The sequence below is a fragment of the Sus scrofa genome, chromosome 9 (assembly GCF_000003025.6).
Source record: "Sus scrofa isolate TJ Tabasco breed Duroc chromosome 9, Sscrofa11.1, whole genome shotgun sequence".
Lineage (NCBI taxonomy): Eukaryota > Metazoa > Chordata > Mammalia > Artiodactyla > Suidae > Sus > Sus scrofa.
This window is the reverse complement of record NC_010451.4, coordinates 1,971,791-1,990,450: the sequence shown is the minus strand read 5'-3', so window position 1 is coordinate 1,990,450 and position 18,660 is coordinate 1,971,791. Positions and strand designations below refer to the sequence as shown.

The window sequence follows — 18,660 nt, the reverse complement described above, 5'->3', positions numbered from 1 at the left end:
CACCCAGGGCCCCGCTGCTTCTCCTGTAGAGGCCACATGGTGGCCTTGACTGAAACATGCTGTTGACCGGCGCCTCCGGCCGTGTCCTTTCAGACTCTGCTCAGCCAAGACCGGCTGCTGACCGACGCCCGCCTGGCCGCCCCCAGCGCTGAGGACTGGAGCTGACTCCTTGTGGCTGAGGGGCTGGAGAGGCCCCTGCGGGGCCCGCGTCTGCCTCCCTGGGGAGCTGGTCCCCGGCTGGGCTGCAGGGCGCCTCCTACGTGCGTGTGGACAGGACGAGCCGGGTGGTGGAGCCGGTGTCAGGAGGGGGTCATGGGTGCTGTGCTCACAGCTTTGGCACTTTGGTATGTTTACACGTGGACTGCAGGCCGCCTTTGAGGGAGGGGAACGAGATGCCGGTGCAGACTGAGATGCCCACTGTCCCTGGGGACGGTTGTGGGGTGCTGCCACCAAAGGGGGAGGGTTGTGAGTTCATAAAAGCTCTTGTTGGAAAAAGATTCCGAATGTTCCAAGTTGGGTGAGTGGCCACGGGCCCTTGCTGGGCTGCTGCACCCTGAAGCCCACGTCGTGTCCCCGCTCCCAGGCACCCGACAGGGGCTGACTCACTTCCTGCTGCCCTTGGCTGCAGTGGTGTCTCAGGTCCTCTGGCTGTGAGCCTGCCAGCATCTGAGCAGGGCCTTTCCCTCATGAGCCTCAGAGGCAATTGGCAGATCAAACAGCTCCCCCAGGGCAAGGCCCTTGGCGACCCCGCGTGGCGTTTCCATGGCAACACATCTCCGGTATGTCCCCCCTCAGGAAGAGGTACCCAAACACTGGCCCCACAGTCCCTTCCCAGTCATCTTCCCCCCCAGTCCTGTCCCTTCCTCTTCTCCGTGTGGCAGCCCTGGCCCCTCCCCTCTTGTCTCCACAGCCGGTCTCTCTCCTTGATCCCTCACGCTTCCTTCCCAGTCGGACTCCAGGTCTCCCCTCCGACCCCCCCGGCCCCCCACCATCCCCAGGGGATGTTTTCATCCTGGTACCTGCTAAGAACGCCTCCGTTCCACAGCTACCAAAGATTAGCGTTCAACGACCTTAGCACTCGACCCTTTCTTAAAATTCTAGTTGCTTTATAATGTAGTGTTAATTTCTGCTCTACAGCAGAGTGGTTCAGGTATACACAGATATATATACACTTTTTAAAATACTCTTTTCCGTCCGGTTTATCGTGGGACATTGGATGTGGTGCTCGGGCTCTAGAGTAGGGCCTCGTTCATCCCCTCCCTGGATAGTAGCTTACACCTGCTCATAACCCCAGCCTCCCACTCCGTCCCCCTTGGCAACCACAAGTCTGTTCTCCTTGTCCATGAGTCTGTTTCTGTTTTGTAGATAGGTTTGTGTCATATTTTAGATTCCACAAATAAGTGATATCATATGGTATCTCTTTCTTACTTCACTTAGTATAACAACCTCTAGTTGCGTCCATGTTGCTGCAAATGGCATTACCTCATTATTTCCTGTAGCCAAGTAGCAATTCATTGGGTAAAGGTGTACCTATCACCTTTATCCATTCATCTTCTGATAGACATTAGGTTGTTTCCATGTCGTGGCTCTTGTGAATAGTGCTTCTATAAACATGTGGGTGCACCTATCTTTTTGAATTATAGTTTCGTCTGGATACATGCCCAGGAGTGGGATTGCGGGATCCTTAGTGTTTGAGGAACCTCCATACTGTTTTCCATAATAGCTGCAACAATTTGCGTTTCCAACGGTATAGGAGAGTTTGCTGTTCTCTACATCCTCTGCAGCCTGTGTTATTTGTAGGCTTTTTAATGACGGCCATTTTGACTGGTCTGAGGTTTGATTTCCGTTTCTCTAATAATTAGTGATGTTGAGCATTTTCTTAGGTGCCTGTTGTCCACTTGTATGTTGTCTTTGGAGAAATGTCTGTTTAGGTTTTCTGCTCATTTTTGATTGGGTGGTTGGTTTTTTTGTTGATGAGTTGTTTGTATATTTGGGAGACGAAGCCCTTGTCAGTCGCATCATTTGCAAATATTTTCTCCTGTTCTATAGGTTGTCTTTTTGTTTTGTTTATGGTTTCCTTTACTGTGCAAAAGCTTGTAAGTTTAAGTCCCATTTATTTTTGCTTTTATTTCTATTGACTTTGGTATGATTTATGTAAGAGAATGTTCTCCTCTAGGAGTTTCATGGTGTGATGACTTATATTTAAGTCTTGAAGCCACTTTGAGTTTATTTTTGTGTATGACGTGAGGGTGTGTTCAAACTTCATTGATTTGCATGTGACTGTCCAACTTTCCAACATCACTTGCTGAGGAGACTGACAGTAGGTGTATGGGTTTATTTCTGGGCTTTTTATTCTAGTCCATTGATCCATATGTCTGTTTTTGTGCCAATACCATGCTGTTGTGATTACTGTAGCTTTGTAGTATAATCTGGGAGAGATACGCCTACTGCTTTGTTCTTTTTCTTCATGATTGCTGTGGTAATTCTGGGTTTTTATGGTTCCAAATAAATTTTGGGATTATTTGTTCTAGTTCTGTGAAAACGTGTCATGGGTAAGTTGCTAGGGATCAGTTTAAAGCTGTATGTTGCTTTGGGTAGTATGGCCATTTTAACATTAATTTTTCCAACCCAAGAGTATGGAAGTCTCTTTGCATTTCTTTAAAACATCTTCAAGACCCTTTGAACCTTCAGGCTTCATGAACTTTAGCCTGTGCTTCTGCCTTTCCCTCACCATGGAGTGTACTTTCCTCCTACACCTTGTCACAAAGCTGAATCTTGCCTTCTGAGGCTCAGAACAGCCTCAGCCTCTTCCAGGAAGCCTTCACTGGTGCTATGGTTGGAGGTCCGCTGTGTGTGCTTGAGCCCAAGCACTTCCTAGCTCACCTTTCTCCCTTTTCACACCCACCCTTACCACAAACTCATCATGTACCTGCTATGCATGGGTTCCTGTAGAGACAGCAGGAGGACCCAATCGGGGTCCTCAGATGGCCCCTGAGATCCATGGTAAGTTGAACCACTCACTCCTTCATATGTGCAGCTTAAGTACCTTCCATGCTGGACTAAGGAGCACTGGAGATACAGGCATGAACACCCCACCACGGGTGCTGCTGGTCCCATGTGGGACTATAAACCTGTTTCAGGTAAGACTGTGCTGAATGTTACAGAAGTATCTATAGCCTCAGAGAGCAAGTTGTCATTTTTAATGGGTGGCTAGAGGAAGGGACTGAAAGTCTCCAAGGAAGAAGTGATACTTGAATTCCGAAAAATAAAACAGGTTCCTCAGGGCTGCCAGAGGGGGAAGGCACTCCAGGCAGATGGACCCAAAACACCCCAGAATATCTGAGGAAATGCCCCAGGTTGGTAAGACCAGGGCAGAGCTTCTTGACCTCTGTCTGGGGCTGGATAATTCTCTGATGGGCCATTGGGTGTGCTCTACATCCTTGGCTTCTCCCTCCAGATGCCAGTAGCACCCCTCTAGTTGTGATAAGCAAAAATGTCTCCAGACTTTACCTGAATGTGTCACCTCTGGTTGAGAACCACTGGGGCTGAGAAGGGGGGCAGAGTGCGAGGCCCAGGGAAGAAAGAATGTAGTGTGTTTAGCTGGAGCCGCACCAAGAAAGTCTTTGTAAACCAGGCTTCTGGAATTTATCTTGGAGACAGGGTGTCCAGAGAGGGCCTACTGAAAGCAAAGAGAGGTTTAAAGCAGGGGAAAAGCATGGTATGACTTGTGTTTAAAAACATATGAAGGTAGGAACTTACTCATAGTGCAGTGCTCAGCACTGTCTTTCTGAGAAGAGGGCTCACCTGGATGGGTAAAGGCTAAGTCACCTCCCCAACTCCCACTGGCTGTCCTGAGACCAACCTGGGTTAGGCCACCCAGTGGGTGCTACACTGCTGTACTTCAGAGAATTCTCTGGCCACTCTCTCCCTCCTGTAACTCCTCACTTCCCCCCATACACATACATTGAGAGAGAAACCCAGTGACACCAAGTTCAAGCAATGCTGCTACTATGCGTTTTTTTTGTTTTTTTTTTTTTTTTTTTTTTTTTTTTTTTTGCAAAAACTAGCTTTTGCCAGTTAAACCCAGTTTGATGTGCAGCTCTGTCACCTACTACTGGCTGAATGACCTGGGGATACTAACTTCATCTCTAAGCCTCAGTTTCCTCATCCCTGAAGAATTTCTGACTTGTTAAGAGAATTATACAAAATCAAGCATGGGGGGAGAGCATCCAAGATGGCAGAGTAAAAAGACCCCAAACTCCTCATCTCCTCTCAGGAAGACATCAAAAATCATCAATGAAAAAGACCAAAACATACCAGAAGAGATCTTCTCCAGTTAAAGACATAAAGAAGGAGCCACAACAAGATGGGTAGCATGGGCAGACTCATGATATTATCAAATCCCACACCCTCCAGGGTGGGGTGACCTACAAATGAGGATTTTATTGTAGAGATGTTCCCATAGTGGTGAGATTTCTGAGCCCTACAATTGGCTACCCAACCTGGGGGGGCAGAGGGTCCAGCACTGGAATTGAGCCTCCAGAGCATCTCTCTTTGAGGGCCCGCCCACCAGTGGGCCAGCACAACCTTTGGTCCACAGCAGACCTCCTACTCAGCTGTGTCAGGAAGCAGCACCCTGTCCACCAATGATGTGAAATAAGCTCTGGGATCCCTGGGCTCTACAGCTAGACTCCAGGAACCAGCTCTGCCTGCCAATAGTCCATCATTAACCCAAGGATCTGGCTTCATCTACCAGAGGACCCTGATTGCACTTACCAGGGAGCTAGCACAAGCACCCGGCCCCCTACCATTCTACAACTAACCACCTAATGACCAGGCCCCACTAAACAGCAGCATTAACACAAGGCAGAACCTGGCAACCAACTATATACTAGGTTATGAGATGAGGGAGCAATCCAAAAAGAAGATATAAAATTATAAATACATATATACACCCAACATAGAAGCACCACAATACATAAGGCAAATTAATAACATAAAAGGAGAGATTGACAGGAACACAATAATAGTGGCCTTTAACACCCCACCTCCATCAATGGACAGATCATTCAGATAGAAAATTCATAAGAAAACACAGACCTACTTGATGTTTATAGAGCCTTCCATCTAAAAGCAGCAGAATACAGTCTTCATTCTTAGGCATACATGGAACATTCTCCAGGGCAGATCACATTCTAGGCCACAAAACAAGCCTGGTAAATTTAAGAAAAATTCATATCAAGCATCTTTTCCAACCACAAGATTATGAGACTAGAAATCAAAAGAACAAAACTGCAAAAAACACAAACACATGGAGGCTAGACAATATGCTATTGAGGAAATCAAAAAGTATCTAGAAACAAAAACATGACAATCAAAAAACCTATAAGATAAAGCAAAAGCAGTTCTAAGAGGAAAGCTTATAGCAATATAATCTTTCTTTCTTCAGTAAACCAGAAAAACCTTAAACAACCTAACCTTACTTAAAGCAACAGAGAAAAGAACAAATAAAAATCAATGTTAGTAGAAGGAAAAACATAAAAATCAGGGCAGAAACAAATGAATTAGAGATTTAAATAGATAAGAGTAGTGAAACTAAAAGCTAGTTCTATGAAAAAAAAATTGATAAACCTTTAGGAAGACTTATCAAGAAGAAAAGTGAGAGGGCCCACATCAATAAAATCAGAAATGTAAAAAGATGTTACAATCAACACCATAGGAACACAAAGGATCATAAGAGACAAGCAACCATACACCAATAAAATGGACAACCCAGATGAACAAATTCTTCAAAAGGTATAATACCAAGACTGAGCCAAGAAGAATCTGAAAATATGAACAGATCAATTGCCAGTACTGGAATTGAATCAGTAATCTTAAAAACTCCCAACAAACAAAAAGTCCAGGATCTGATGGCTTCACAGGCAAATTCTACCGTCCATTTATAGAAAACACCTATCCTTCTGAAATTATTCCAAAAAAAAAAAAAAAAAAAAAACCTGCAGAGAAAGGAACACTTCCAAACTCATTCTATGAAGCTACCATAGATACCACTATTAGACAAAAATATCACAAAAAATGAAAATTACAAGTCATTATCACCGATGAACAGAGATGCAAAAATCCTCAGCAATACTAGCAAACCTACTCCAACAATGTATTAAACGGTTCAGACACCATGATCAACCGGTATTTATCCCAGGGGTATAAGGATTTTTCAATATCCACAAATCAATGAGTGTAATATACCACATTAACAAATTGAAAAATAAAAACCACATGATCATCTACAATAGGCTGAGAAAATTCTTGCATACAATTCAACATCCATTTGTGATAAACTCCAGAAAGTGGGCACAGAACCTCTCTCAACATAATAAAGGCCATATATGACAAACCCACAACTAATACCATTCTCAATAGTGAAAAGCTGAAAGCATTCCCTCTAAGATCAGGAGCAAGACAAGGATGCCCCTCTCACCACTTTTATTCAACATAGTTTTGGAAGGCCTAGCCATAGCAATTGAATATAACTGTCACTGTTTGTGGATGACATGATACCATACAAAGAAAATCCTAAAGGCACCATCAGGAAGCTACTAGAGGTCAATTAATTTGGTAAAATTGCAGGATAAAAAATTAACATAGAAATCTGTTGCATTTCTATACACTAATGATAAAATACAAAAAAGAGAAATTAAGGAAATCCTGTCTACCACTGCAACAAAAAAATACAGGAATAAACCCATCCTAAGGAGGTAAAAGACCTGTGCTCTGGAAACTGCTAAGATGCCAGTGGGAGAAACTGAAGATGACACAAATGGGAACATATACCACATTCTTGGGTCGGAAGAATCAATATTGTTCAAATGACCATAATACCCAAGGCAATCCTCAGATTCAGTGCAATCCCTCTCAAATTACCAATGGCATTTTTCACAGAATTGGAACAATAAATTTTTAAATTTATACGAAACACAAAAGACCCCAAATAGCTGTAACAATTTTGAGAAAGGAGGACAAAGCTGGAGAAACTACACTCCCTGACTTTAGAGTATACTACAAAGCTACAGTCATAAAACAATATGATCAATAATAGAAAAGGATAGAAAGCGCAAAAATAAAATCACACACCTATGGTCAACTATTCTACAACAAAGGAGGCAAGAATATACAATGGAGAAAAGACAGCGTGTTCAATAAGTGGTGCTAAGAAAATTGGACAGCTACACATAAAAGAATGAAATTAGAACATTCTCTAACACCATATACGAAAATAAACACAAGTGGTTTAAAGACCTAATTGTAAGACTGGATGTTATAAAACTCCTAGAGAAAATCCTAGGCAGGGGATTCTTCTCCATAAATCACAGCAACACTTTTTTTTTTTCCCTTTTAGGGCTGCACACGTGGCATATGGAAGTTCCCAGGCTAGGGGTCAAATTGGAGCTGCACCTGCAACCTATTCCATAGCTCAGAGCAACACCGGATCCTTGACCTACTGAGTGAGGCTAGGGGTCAAACCCACATCCTCATGGATGCCAGTTGGGTTCATTTCTGCTCTGTCACAATGGGAACTCCAGCAGCAACAATTTTTTGAATCTCTTAGAGTAATGGAAAAAAAAGCAAAAATAAACAAATGAGACCTAATTTAACTTAAAACTTTTACACAGCAAACTATAAACAACAAAAAGACAACCAATGAAATGGGAGAAAATATTTGCAAATAATGCAATCAACAAGGAATTAATTTCTAAAATATACAAACAGCTCATACAGGTCAATATCAAAAAACAAAACCCAATCAAAAAATGGGCAAAAGATGCAAATGGACATTTCTCCAATGAAGACATACAGATGGCCGACAGTCACATGAAAAGATGCTCATCATCCCTAATTATTAGAGAAACGCAAACCCAAAATACAATGAGGTACCACCTCACACTGGTCAGAATGGCCATCATCAAAATATAATAAGTGCTGGAGAAAAGGGAATCCTCATACATAGTTGGTGGGAATGTGAATTGGTGCAGCCACTATGGAAAATAGTACAGAGGCTTGAAAAACTAAAAACAGAATTGCTATATGATACCAGAATCCCATTCCTGGGCATATGTCTGGAGAAAACTATAATTCAAGAAGATGCATGCACTCCACTATTCACTGCAGCACTATCACACTAACTAAGACATGGAAATAACCTAAATGTCCATCAACAGACAAATGGATAAAGATGATATATTTATATAATGGAATATTACTCAGCCATAAAAAAGAATGAAATGTCATTTGCAGCAACCTGGATAGACCTAGAGATTATCTTACTGAGTGAAATATGTCAGAGAAAGACAAATGTCAAATGATACAATCTATATGTGGAATCTAAAATGACACAAATAGAAATAGACTCATAAGCATAGAAAACAAACTTATGGTTACCAAAGGCCAAGGGGGGGAATAAATTTAGAATTTGGAATTAACAGATATGTACCATAATATATAAAATAAACAAGGACCTACTGTATAGCACAGGGAACTATATGCAATATCTTATCTATAGTGGAAAATAATCTGAAAAAGACTGGAACTGAATCACTTTGCTGTACACTTGAAGTACTTTAAATCAACTATATTTTGATAAAAAATATCAGCAGAAGTGGTTCTACCCCACTTAGAGATAACAAAGCAAGAGTTCCCATTGTGGCTCAGGAGTAATGAACCCCACTAGTATCCATGAGGCTGCAGGTTTGGTCCCTGGCCTTGCTCAGTGGGTTAAGAATCCGGCATTGCTATGAGCTGTGGTGTAGGTCACAGACACAGCTCGGATCCTGGGTTTCTGTGGCTGTAGTGTAGGCCAGCAGCTGCAGCTCTGATTCTCCCCCTAGCCTGGGAACTTGCATGTGCCACAGGTACCGCCCCTAAAAAGAACGAACAAAACAATAGAGTGCCATCCCAATCACAAACAGCAGATGGTGATAGAGAGCTACAAAGCAACGGCATGCTGTCCTGACTATAACCAGCAGGTGGTGATAGTGAGCACTTTTACCCTTTGGTATATGAAGGGTTTAAGGAACAGCTTTAGGAACCTGATTTTGTTTGTAAGTTCAGAAGCTTTTGTGCTAACCACCCCTACCCCACCACAGAAGAGTAGGGCCTGGCATGTAGAGGATGCTAATGAAGAAGCACCCCTTACCTCCGTTTGTCGCGCAAAGAGCAGGGAGTCTAGAATTCCTGGAGCCCACCTTGACTCCTGCCATGATGGGTAATTTTACCACCATTCCCACTTCCAGGGTCTCCTATAACAGAAAGGAGAGTGCATGTGGAGGGTGCCTGAGCCCTCTAACAGGTCTTACCTTAAAGACAGAACTCCAGAAAAGGGGTTCAGGAGGAATTGCTGGGAGCTGACGGAGCCTCCTTGGGTTCCTCTGGAGTCCTGCCCCAGCTCTGCCCTCCGGAGGACACACAGATGCCAAGCCACGTGTGGGGCGGGCCAAGCCTAGAGAGTAGGTCCCCCACAGAGCCACACTCAGGTCTCTGCACTGCATTTCCCCTAAACTATGGGGAAAAGACACTGAAATTGAATGCCTCCAAGCCTCCCCAAGCAAGGTGGCCTCAGAAGCCACTCTGTCTCCAGCCTCTTGAACCTGCTTCTCAGGCCCACACCAAAAGCAGTGTACCCGCATGCCCAAGGGTGTGTTCGGAAGCCAGTTTAACGTGGTGACGCTGAGCGCCCTCTGAAACTTGAACAGGACCGGGCCACTTTGCGAAGAGCAGGCCGAGGCGTTAGTAGGTGAAAGCCATGTCCTTGGCGTCAGCCAGTCTCTCCAGGGGCGGGGGCGCGGCGTCTGCATCAGGGGCGGGGCCCGCACACCAGGATGAAGGTGGACCCCCAGGGGGAGGGAGGGGCTCCTTGATCAGGCCCGCGGTAGGAAGCCCAAGCTGTACTTCCAGCCTGAGACTCAGCAGAGGAACAAAAGGCCAGGTGCGTCCCTGAGCCCTGGCCTCCGGCCCTCCCCCCTCAGGCCAGGGAGAGGGGACGGGGCTGCGTCCAAGGTTCAGCCTCCAGCACTGCTCTTCTGGGTGCGGGGAGGATGGGGGGACCCAGGCTGCTCTGTGAGTATTCACCCCAGATCCCAGCCCCCACTGGGACTCTGAGGCCCCGGCTGGTGTCTGCCTGCTCTGAGATGAGAGCACCACCGTGAGACAGACCACGGGAATCCAGACAGTGGGAATCCGCACAGTGACCAGGGGCTGTGCCATGGCACCTGGGGACCAGGTCGGTCGGGTGGCGCCCTCTGCTGGGCAGTAGGAGGCATGACAAGGCAGGCTCAGCTAGAGTGTGCGGGAGAGGCAGCCTGCGGGTGTGCAGGCTTTGAGGGCTGTGTGCACTGGTGGCGGGGGAGCTCTGCCTGTGAGGACTGGCCGAGGCGAGGGCATGGGACAGAGCATCGGTGGCCGTAGTTAGTGCAGCAGATGCTCTGTCCCTTGCCGTGCGGAAGCCGGTGGCCCCTGACGTTTGCTGCGGTGTGTAGAGGGCACTGGGGCGTCAGACACCTGCCCTCCGCTGCCCTCACCAGAAGCTCACCCCACCTCTCCTCTCCCTCCAATGCCTGCATTTCCCACGTAGAGACGGAGCCTCAACCTCAGCCTCCGAGCCCAGCCAGGGACTGGCCCCTGATTAAGTCCGGGGTTGGGGACAATGGGGACTGTACCGTCAGGAGGCCTGTCCAGGGTGTATCACAAGTTGAGCTGCTTTGGGTGGTTCTGGCAACTTCTTCAAGCTCCTCTCTCAGCAAGATATCCTCCTCAGTCTAGAAAAGAAGCAACTTGAGCTGTGCCCCTCCCGGGGGGCTGCCTGTTCCGAGGGTCAGCACATTCCTGCTCCTGCTGCCTCTTTCCAGCTGGAATGTGCACAGCAGATTCTGGGGTCTGATTCTGGGAGGCTCCCACACGACCAACCCCCTCTTGGGGGCACAGACGGTGGGTGTCGACCCTCTGGATGGGAAGCTGTGGCTGAGCACTGGGTCCCAGCCCCAACTGCTACAGCCGCCCTGAGCACCAGGCCGGCAAAGCCCACTGGCCCGGGATCCCCAGCAGGAGAACGAAGGTGGCCACACGTGGCACCATATACTCCACCTCCAGCCCTGGAGAGCCACAGGGCAGGACGAGGCCGGAGCCTGTGCTGGGGAGAGTGAGCAAAGCCGGAGGATCTCAGAGACACAGGCTCTGAGATACTACACTCAGGACTCGGATCTTAAAATGCATCATGGCCCATCCCAATAATTCTACTAATGGGATTCTGTTTAAGAAGATCTGAGTGATGGAGCCTAGACATAATTATTCATCTCTCATTCATGATTTACAACTGGAAACAACCTGAATATAGAAGATTTAGTAAATGATGGTGTGACTTGATACAGATGAAAATATAAAGGGTTTTAATGAGAAGAAAATGTTGCGTGAAAAAAACTAAAAATGAAGAAGTATATATGCACAACACATACGTAATTGTGACAGTATAGCAATGAGTAGAAAAAAGGCCAAAAAAAATAAAATATTTACATGCTTCTGAATTTTCTGAAATTTCCACTAAAGGTATCCGTGATTTTAGATTGGGAAGAGCCCAGACTTATGTATTAAGGAAAGAGCTTAAAAAACAGGAACAATGGAAAACCAGGCCTGGCCTCGGCTTCTCCGGCCACCTTACTCATGCCCAGTGAGCCCCTCCACAGCCCTGGGGCCCGAGCAGCAGGAGCTCGGCGATTTGGGGGCCGGGGGCACGCAGAGGCCCCACTCAGCCAACAGTGGGACATCCCCCGCCCTCACGGCAGACTCAGAACTGACCTGGTTGGCGAAGATGAGGGAGGTCCTGGTCCTGGTGATGCAGCAGATGAGCTGCAGCAGGGGCGCGATGCCCGCAACGCAGGTAGCGGCTCCCTCACCCCAGTCGGAGCTCTTGAGTGTCCTCATTTGTGAAGCAGAAATGAAAGTAAATGGGCTGCTTTCAAGGCATCTGTGGTGATGCTTGGCTCGTCGTAGTTACGTGTTTGCTCTCATCTTTCAGGTGTGATTTTCAAGGGGTGCCGAGCATTAGGCTCAACAGCACCCAGAAGCCCTTGGGAGACCACGCATGGGCCTGCCCAGCCTGGCTCCCAGCCTCTTGCATGTTCCCAGCCTGCCTGGGAAGCTCCAGGGGCAGCTCACAGGATGAGGGGAGAGGGGACAGGGCTCACAGAGTCAGCGTCCAGACATTAACCCTGTGCTCCCATCACAAACAGCTAGGGATGGAAGGTCTGGCATCACCCTTCTGGGATAGATGACTCCTTCCCCAGGGAGGGAGCCCCGTCGCCTCTGACCTGTGCCCCAGCGATCATTCCCAAGTGACGGGCCGGTCTGTTTTCAGACTCTCTCGCTTTGTATCGTTTGACTGTAAACCTCCCTGGAAACACAGGATACTTCTGAGGTCCACAGCTCTTGCCTGAGAACCTGCAAACATCACTGGAAGACTCCCAGGAGGTGAGTCCACCTAAGGGAGTGCCGCACCATTTCAAGGCAGAGGAGCAAGCCAGAGGGGCTCCTCGGCCAGCCCCAGCTCTCCGGTGCCCCAAACACATCCTTGAGGAAAAACTTCCATCCTTCCATCCATTCATCCACACTCACATCCATCCACCCTTCCATCCATCCATCCATCCTTCCATCCACCCATCCTTCCTTCCATCCACCCACTCTTCCATCCATCCATCCATCTTTCCATCCACCCTTCCATCCATCATTCCTTCCATCCATCCACCCACCCTTTCATCCATCCATCCATCCTTCCTTCCATTCATCCTTCCATCCACCCACCCTTCCATCCATCCTTCCTTCCATTCATCCTTCCATCCACCCACCCTTCCATCCATCCTTCCATACATCCTTCCATCCATCCGTCCAACCACCCACCCTTCCATCCATCCATCCTTCCTTCCATCCATCCATCCGCCCTTCCATCCATCCATCCTTCCATCTTTCCATCCACCCTTCCATCCACCCATCCTTCCTTCCATCCATCCACCCACTCTTCCATCCATCCACCCACTCTTCCATCCATCCATCCATCTTTCCATCCATCCTTCCATCCATCCGTCCATCCACCCACTCTTCCATCCATCCTTCCATCCACCCTTCCATCTTTCCATTCACCCTTCCTTCCATACATCCTTCCATCCATCCGTCCATCCACCCACCCTTCCATCCATCCATCCTTCCTTCCATTCATCCATCCTTCCTTCTATCCTTCCTTCCATCCATCCAACCACCCTTCCTTCCATCCACCCTTCCTTCCATATATCCTTCCATCCATCCGTCCGTCCATCCATCCGCCCTTCCACCCATCCATCCTTCCTTCCATCCATCCATCATTCCATCCATCCAACCACCCTTCCTTCCATCCATCCACCCTTCCATCCTTCCTTCCATCCACCCATCCTTCCTTCCATCCATCCTTCCATCCATCCACCCACTCTTCCATCCATCCATCCATCTTTCCATCCATCCTTCCATCCATCCTTCCTTCCATCCATCCATCCTTCCATCCTTCCTTCCATCCATCCACCCACTCTTCCATCCATCCATCCATCTTTCCATCCATCCTTCCATCCATCCTTCCTTCCATCCATCCATCCTTCTGTCCATCCATCTTTCCTTCCATACATCCTTCCTTCCCTCCATCCTTCCTTCCTACCTTCCATCCATCCTTCCACCCTTCCACCCATCCATCCAGCCACTCACCCATCTTCCATTTTTCAGCAACAGCAAATGCTTCTCATGTACCAGGTGTACCATGACGGGGAAGCTCCCCATCATTCCCATGCCTTTATGATGCTCACAATCTCACAGAGCGGGTGTGTGAGGGACTGCATGAAGCCCACGTGACTCAAATCTGAGGAGTTTTCTAGAACAATATGACGGCTGTAGGGATCTCCCTCCTCCCAGCCTGAGGTCCCAGGTAACCCCCCCCAGGACCTGACCCATGATAGAATGGGCATCCAGATGGGCCTTGAAAAAGGATGGTGTCCCCAGTTTTCATGTTCTCCAGGTTCTGAGTCATCTTCCCCCCATCTGGATGATTAGGGTGTACGTTTTTGAAGTAGATCTGGAAATAGGGCAGCATGGATTTCACACCTTCAGACCTGAAGCCACAGCCACACATGTCTCAAGAATATACCTGCTACCAGGGGCCATGAAGAGCTCTAAGCTCTGTGAGCCCTGTCCCCTCACCCCACACCCTGAGTCATCACCAGGTCGTCGGCTTCACTGTTAAGCGATGCCGCTGGGGAGCCCTGTCCAGGGCACGTGTCCTTCTCCACCTATCACCCCAAACAGGCTCGTGAGCTGGACATGGCAGGCATCATTTACCTTGATAACTACGTCCACGAAGCCCAGATCATCATCACTGGACACAGGCGTGTAAGCCCTGACCACCAAGACACCGTCGGTTTTGGCCAAGAGGTGAACAGAGGTACCTAGAGAAAAGGCAGAGTTAAGACTGAGCAGGGCAGCCTGACAGGACCAGGATTCTCTAAAGGACTGAGCTTGAGGGTGAGGGTGGGGGGTGCCTACTGCAGCAGGGGGCATGGGTGGAGGGGTGCACCGGGAGACGGGTGCACTGGGTGGAGGGGTGCACCGGGAGGCGGGTGCACTGGGTGAAGGGGTGCACAGGGAGGCGGGTGCACTGGGAGGAGGGGTGCCCATGAGGAGAGGTGCGCAGGGAGGAGGGGTCCATGGGGAGGCAGGATGCACGGGAGGAGGGCCAAGCAGGGAAGGAGCCCAAGTCCAGGATGCCTGGATCCCAGGCTTGCCCTTGTCCCCCCTGTGCAACCCTGGACACGTCCCTTCGCCCTCTATGTCTGCCCTGACTCCACCCTAGGGTAGCTGTGAGCGTCCCGTACTGGAAGCCTACTTGTCGGTGCGAGCTCACTGTGTCAAAGGGCCCTGGCCTGTGGGGCCGGAAGAGCTAGTGAAAGTTGGAGGCTGGGTACTAAACGTGACAGAAAGGTGTTTCTCTTTTAAAGCGAAATACGCTGTCTTCACAGTCCTTTCTTCCTAAACTGGATGCATCACCGGGTCTGTGCTGGGATCGCAGTCCCTGGTCTGTGTCCGGCTGCCTGGCCCAGGGCCGGCCTGGGCTCGCAGGTCCACGGTCTGTGTCCGGCTGCCTGGCCCAGGGCCGGCCTGGGCTCGCAGTCCCTGGTCTGTGTCCGGCTGCCTGGCCCAGGGCCGGCCTGGGCTCGCAGGTCCACGGTCTGTGTCCGGCTGCCTGGCCCAGGGCCAGCCTGGGCTCGCAGGTCCACGGTCTGTGTCCGGCTGCCTGGCCCAGGGCCGGCCTGGGCTCGCAGGTCCACGGACCACGAGCTCCAGCAGGAGCCCTGCGCCTCCCTGGTCCACGGCTCTGCTGAAGGGCAGCCATCGAATTCTGAACTTCGTGTAATTCTGCCCCTCTGGGGTAGAAACAGATGGCCCAGGGGTGCCCAGAGGCCTGCGGGCCATGGCTACCTCCCAGCATCACGGGATGGGCTGGGCCACGCAGGTTCCTGCGGGATCTGACACGGGCGGCCCTGGTGACTAAGGCGAGGAGCCGTGAGGGAGAAGCTCCATCACGAGATGCTGAGGGCCCAGAGCGCCCGAGGGAGCAGGAGCTGTGTGGGCAGAGGACGGAGGATGGGCGGTGCGGACAGAGCCTTGGGAGAAACGGAGGGAGGGAGGGAGGAGGAAAGGGGAGGGGCCCTGAGGCCGGAGGGCCAGAAGGGACGGCTCACTGACCAGCCACGGCCTGTCTGGGCACCGGGATCCCGGAAATAAACACCTGAAACAGCTTCCTGCCGAGAACCAGGCTGAGACTAGGAGCCCCAGAGAGGCTCTTGCAGATGCACCAAGCTGGGCCTGGCCTGGGAGTGGCCCCAGAGAGGCCCCACAGGGCCCGCCTCTCACCCTTCATGTCGCAGAGGTGCCTAAGTCTTCGCAGCCAACTCCCCAGAAGCCCCGAAATCAGCCGGTCCTGCCAACTGGGCACTGCCCGCCCCAGGGCCAAGGAGACAGAGGTCTCGGCACTTTCTAGCAAGTTTGATTTCTCAAAGCATTTCATTCTTTAGCCTTCTCGCCAATAGGACTGGCCTTGCAAGCCAGGCAGAGGCTGGACAGCAGTGGACACTCAGCTCCCACGGGTGAAGAGGGAGGGGGAGCTAAAGGGCCAGGCCGGCTGCCTCGTGGGTCAGTGCGTCACCTGAAGAGGTGACGTCAAGTTCTACCCCCACCTCCGTGCACAGGACAAGGGGGCCGTGGATGAGGCCGGCCAGCCCCACAGCAGGCTGCACAGTGTCAGGTGTGGGCCTAGCAGAGCAGTAAGGCTGCTGCAGCCGCCTGGCGGTGGAACAGACTAGAAAGGGGCGCACTCAGAACTCGCAGACGGCTGGGACCCCCATCCGCAGTGGGTCTGAGACCCCAGTGCAGAGCAGTTTCCAGTTTCTGAATTTTCACATCAACTGCTTAACCCGCACAAGACCAGTGGGAAATGCCAGTTCATGGACTGAGGCTCAGAGGGGTGGAGGGACTTCCCTGAGGTCGCCCAGCAAGGAGCCGGAACTGGGACCTTCGCCCTTCGGACTTTAGCCTCACTTGTTTGCAGTTCTCAGTGAGACCGGCTTTGGTGTCAGCCCTACTGGAACAATGACAAAGGGAAGGGTCGGTCCCCAGCCCGTCTCCCCACCTCTCTTCTTCAGGAAAGACAGCAGGGCAAGCTCCAGACCTCAGCAGAGGCGCCTCCCTTTGGAGCAGAGCGCCTGCAGGGCCCCCAGCCCTGGGGATGACACCAAACCCACTCACCCACGGGAGGCCCTAAGGCATGGTCGGCGAGGGCAACCCAAAGCGGAACCTCTGGGTGTTGTGGTTGATTTGCTAATGAAACAGAAACCACAGGCAGGCTCTGTCAGCTTTCCGGAAGCCTTGCTGGGCAGCTGAGATGCCTGGGGAAGGCGCTCCCAGCGTACACACACAGGCAGCGGCAGCCAAACTAGACGCCAGGACATGCCCACTGCACGGCCCCACCTCCTCAGCCAGCCCAACCCCGACCCTGGCATCGCGAGGAGGGCTGACCCATGACCTGTTTCTCAATCAGGGTAGCGGGTACTCGGTTTCAGGGTCCTGCAAAGTGACAGGACGTTTCCTCTTTGAGTTCATGCTCTTCAATGCCAACGGGAGCGCCGCGACCCCAACGACAGGGACGGGTCCTACTGGACACAACGTGAGCAGGGTGGCTCGGGTCCTGCCGGCCCTGCAGGATGGCTCTCGGGCACGGCGGCACCCTCCCCATGCCAAAGGCACGCATGAAGCTGTTCTGAAAGAAACTAGGCGGAGGTAAATATACTAAAACAGGAGGCGGGCGGAGTCTACGGTGGACCCGGCGGGTTGGGAGGGGCCGGCTGCAGATCAGACTAAAGGAGACGTTTCAGCTTCCCAGGCAGACGGCCCGGGAGTGCTAATGCCACCAGGCCTTTGCTGCCATCTGTCTCCATCCTGGCTACGGCCAAGGGTGCAAGCCCTGAAAGTCACCCTTTGAGGTGAGGGGGTGAGGACATTGCTCTTAATACACAATTCGGGATGAAGACGCCAACCCCCAGGGGCAGAGCTGGGGACGAGCTGCTGAGAGCCAGGAGGGATGGGGCTTGCCTCCCCCGGCGCCCTTCTGAGTCTGGTGGGGGCAGGAGTGGGGTGGGGTGGGTACCTCTGTAGCCAGAGCTGTTCTTGGCTCAAATCCCATCAACCCCCACTGGCAGCAGGGTCCTTGCTGAAAATTTCCACCACCACCCCCCCCCCCCCCCCCGCCACAGCTTTAGCAGAAGGAAACATAAATCTTTAAGAATCCAAAGATAAGAAAGGAAGCTACTGGGAGTTCCCGTCGTGGCTCAATGGTTAACAAATCTGACCAGGAACCATGATGTTGCGGGTTCAATCCCTGGCCTCGCCCAGTGGGTAAAGGATCCGGCGTTGCCGTGAGCTGTGGTGTATGTGCAGACGAGGCTCAGATCCCATGTTGCTGTGGCTCTGGCGTAGGCTGGTGGCTACAGCTCCAATTGGACCCCTAGCCTGGGAACATCCATATGCTGCGGGAGTGGCCCAAGAAAAGGCAAAAAAAAAAAAAAAAAAAAAAAAAAAAGAAAGAAAGGAAGCTACACACAAGCAAAAATCCAGCTGGGACCAAGATGGCCTCAAATCTGACCTCCGACAGACCTTGAGTCTCATCATACCTTGATTTTCCTCCAGTAACAGGTTAGAAGACACACCTACCAGTGGCGGCCACCAGGTATCAAGGACCAAATAAGGATAAAAAGGGGTGGCACCCCACTCCCTGGAAAGTCCTGCCCCTTCCAGGGCTGGCACAGGCAGCCCTGGTGTGGACATTTTTTAGTATCTCTTATGCAGAATAAAGCTTATGCTTCCTCATCATGAGCCTCATTCCTCCCCTTTCATCTTTAGTCTTTAAAATTAAGTCCGTCTTGCAAGGTGGGTAAGATGCTGATCTGTCAACCTAGTTCCCACTTTTCTATTCCTTGACCACCGAGTAAAGCTTATGCTACACTGATCTCAGCTTGGGTTTCATTATTCACCTACTTGAACCTGAACAGA

The 18,660-nt window shown here is 50.4% G+C and overlaps 2 protein-coding genes across 18 annotated transcripts in view; one reads left to right on the top strand and one right to left on the bottom strand.

Annotated features, from left to right (window-relative positions):
• Nucleotides 1–5,734, top strand: part of PPFIBP2 (PPFIA binding protein 2) — a 156,712-nt gene extending 150,978 nt beyond the window's left edge. For 6 of the 17 annotated variants that reach the window (XM_021062283.1, XM_021062281.1, XM_021062291.1 and 3 more), the window contains one exon: nt 3,038–3,318. In XM_021062283.1, the coding sequence (XP_020917942.1) occupies nt 3,038–3,214 (177 nt within the window). In that variant the 3' untranslated portion in view covers nt 3,215–3,318. Of the gene's footprint in view, nt 1–93 lie in introns of all 17 variants that reach the window. The other 11 variants (XM_021062287.1, XM_021062285.1, XM_021062292.1 and 8 more) reach the window with 8 other exon arrangements.
• On the bottom strand, nt 4,025–18,002 carry LOC110262320 (NADH-cytochrome b5 reductase 2). The gene is given in 11 exon segments (XM_021102714.1): nt 4,025–5,213; nt 9,194–9,929; nt 9,932–9,952; nt 10,713–10,763; nt 10,766–10,811; nt 11,845–12,040; nt 13,941–14,134; nt 14,398–14,504; nt 16,861–16,884; nt 16,887–16,932; nt 17,131–18,002. Coding segments are annotated over 10 exon segments (915 nt in total). The 5' UTR covers nt 17,215–18,002; the 3' UTR covers nt 4,025–5,213; nt 9,194–9,783.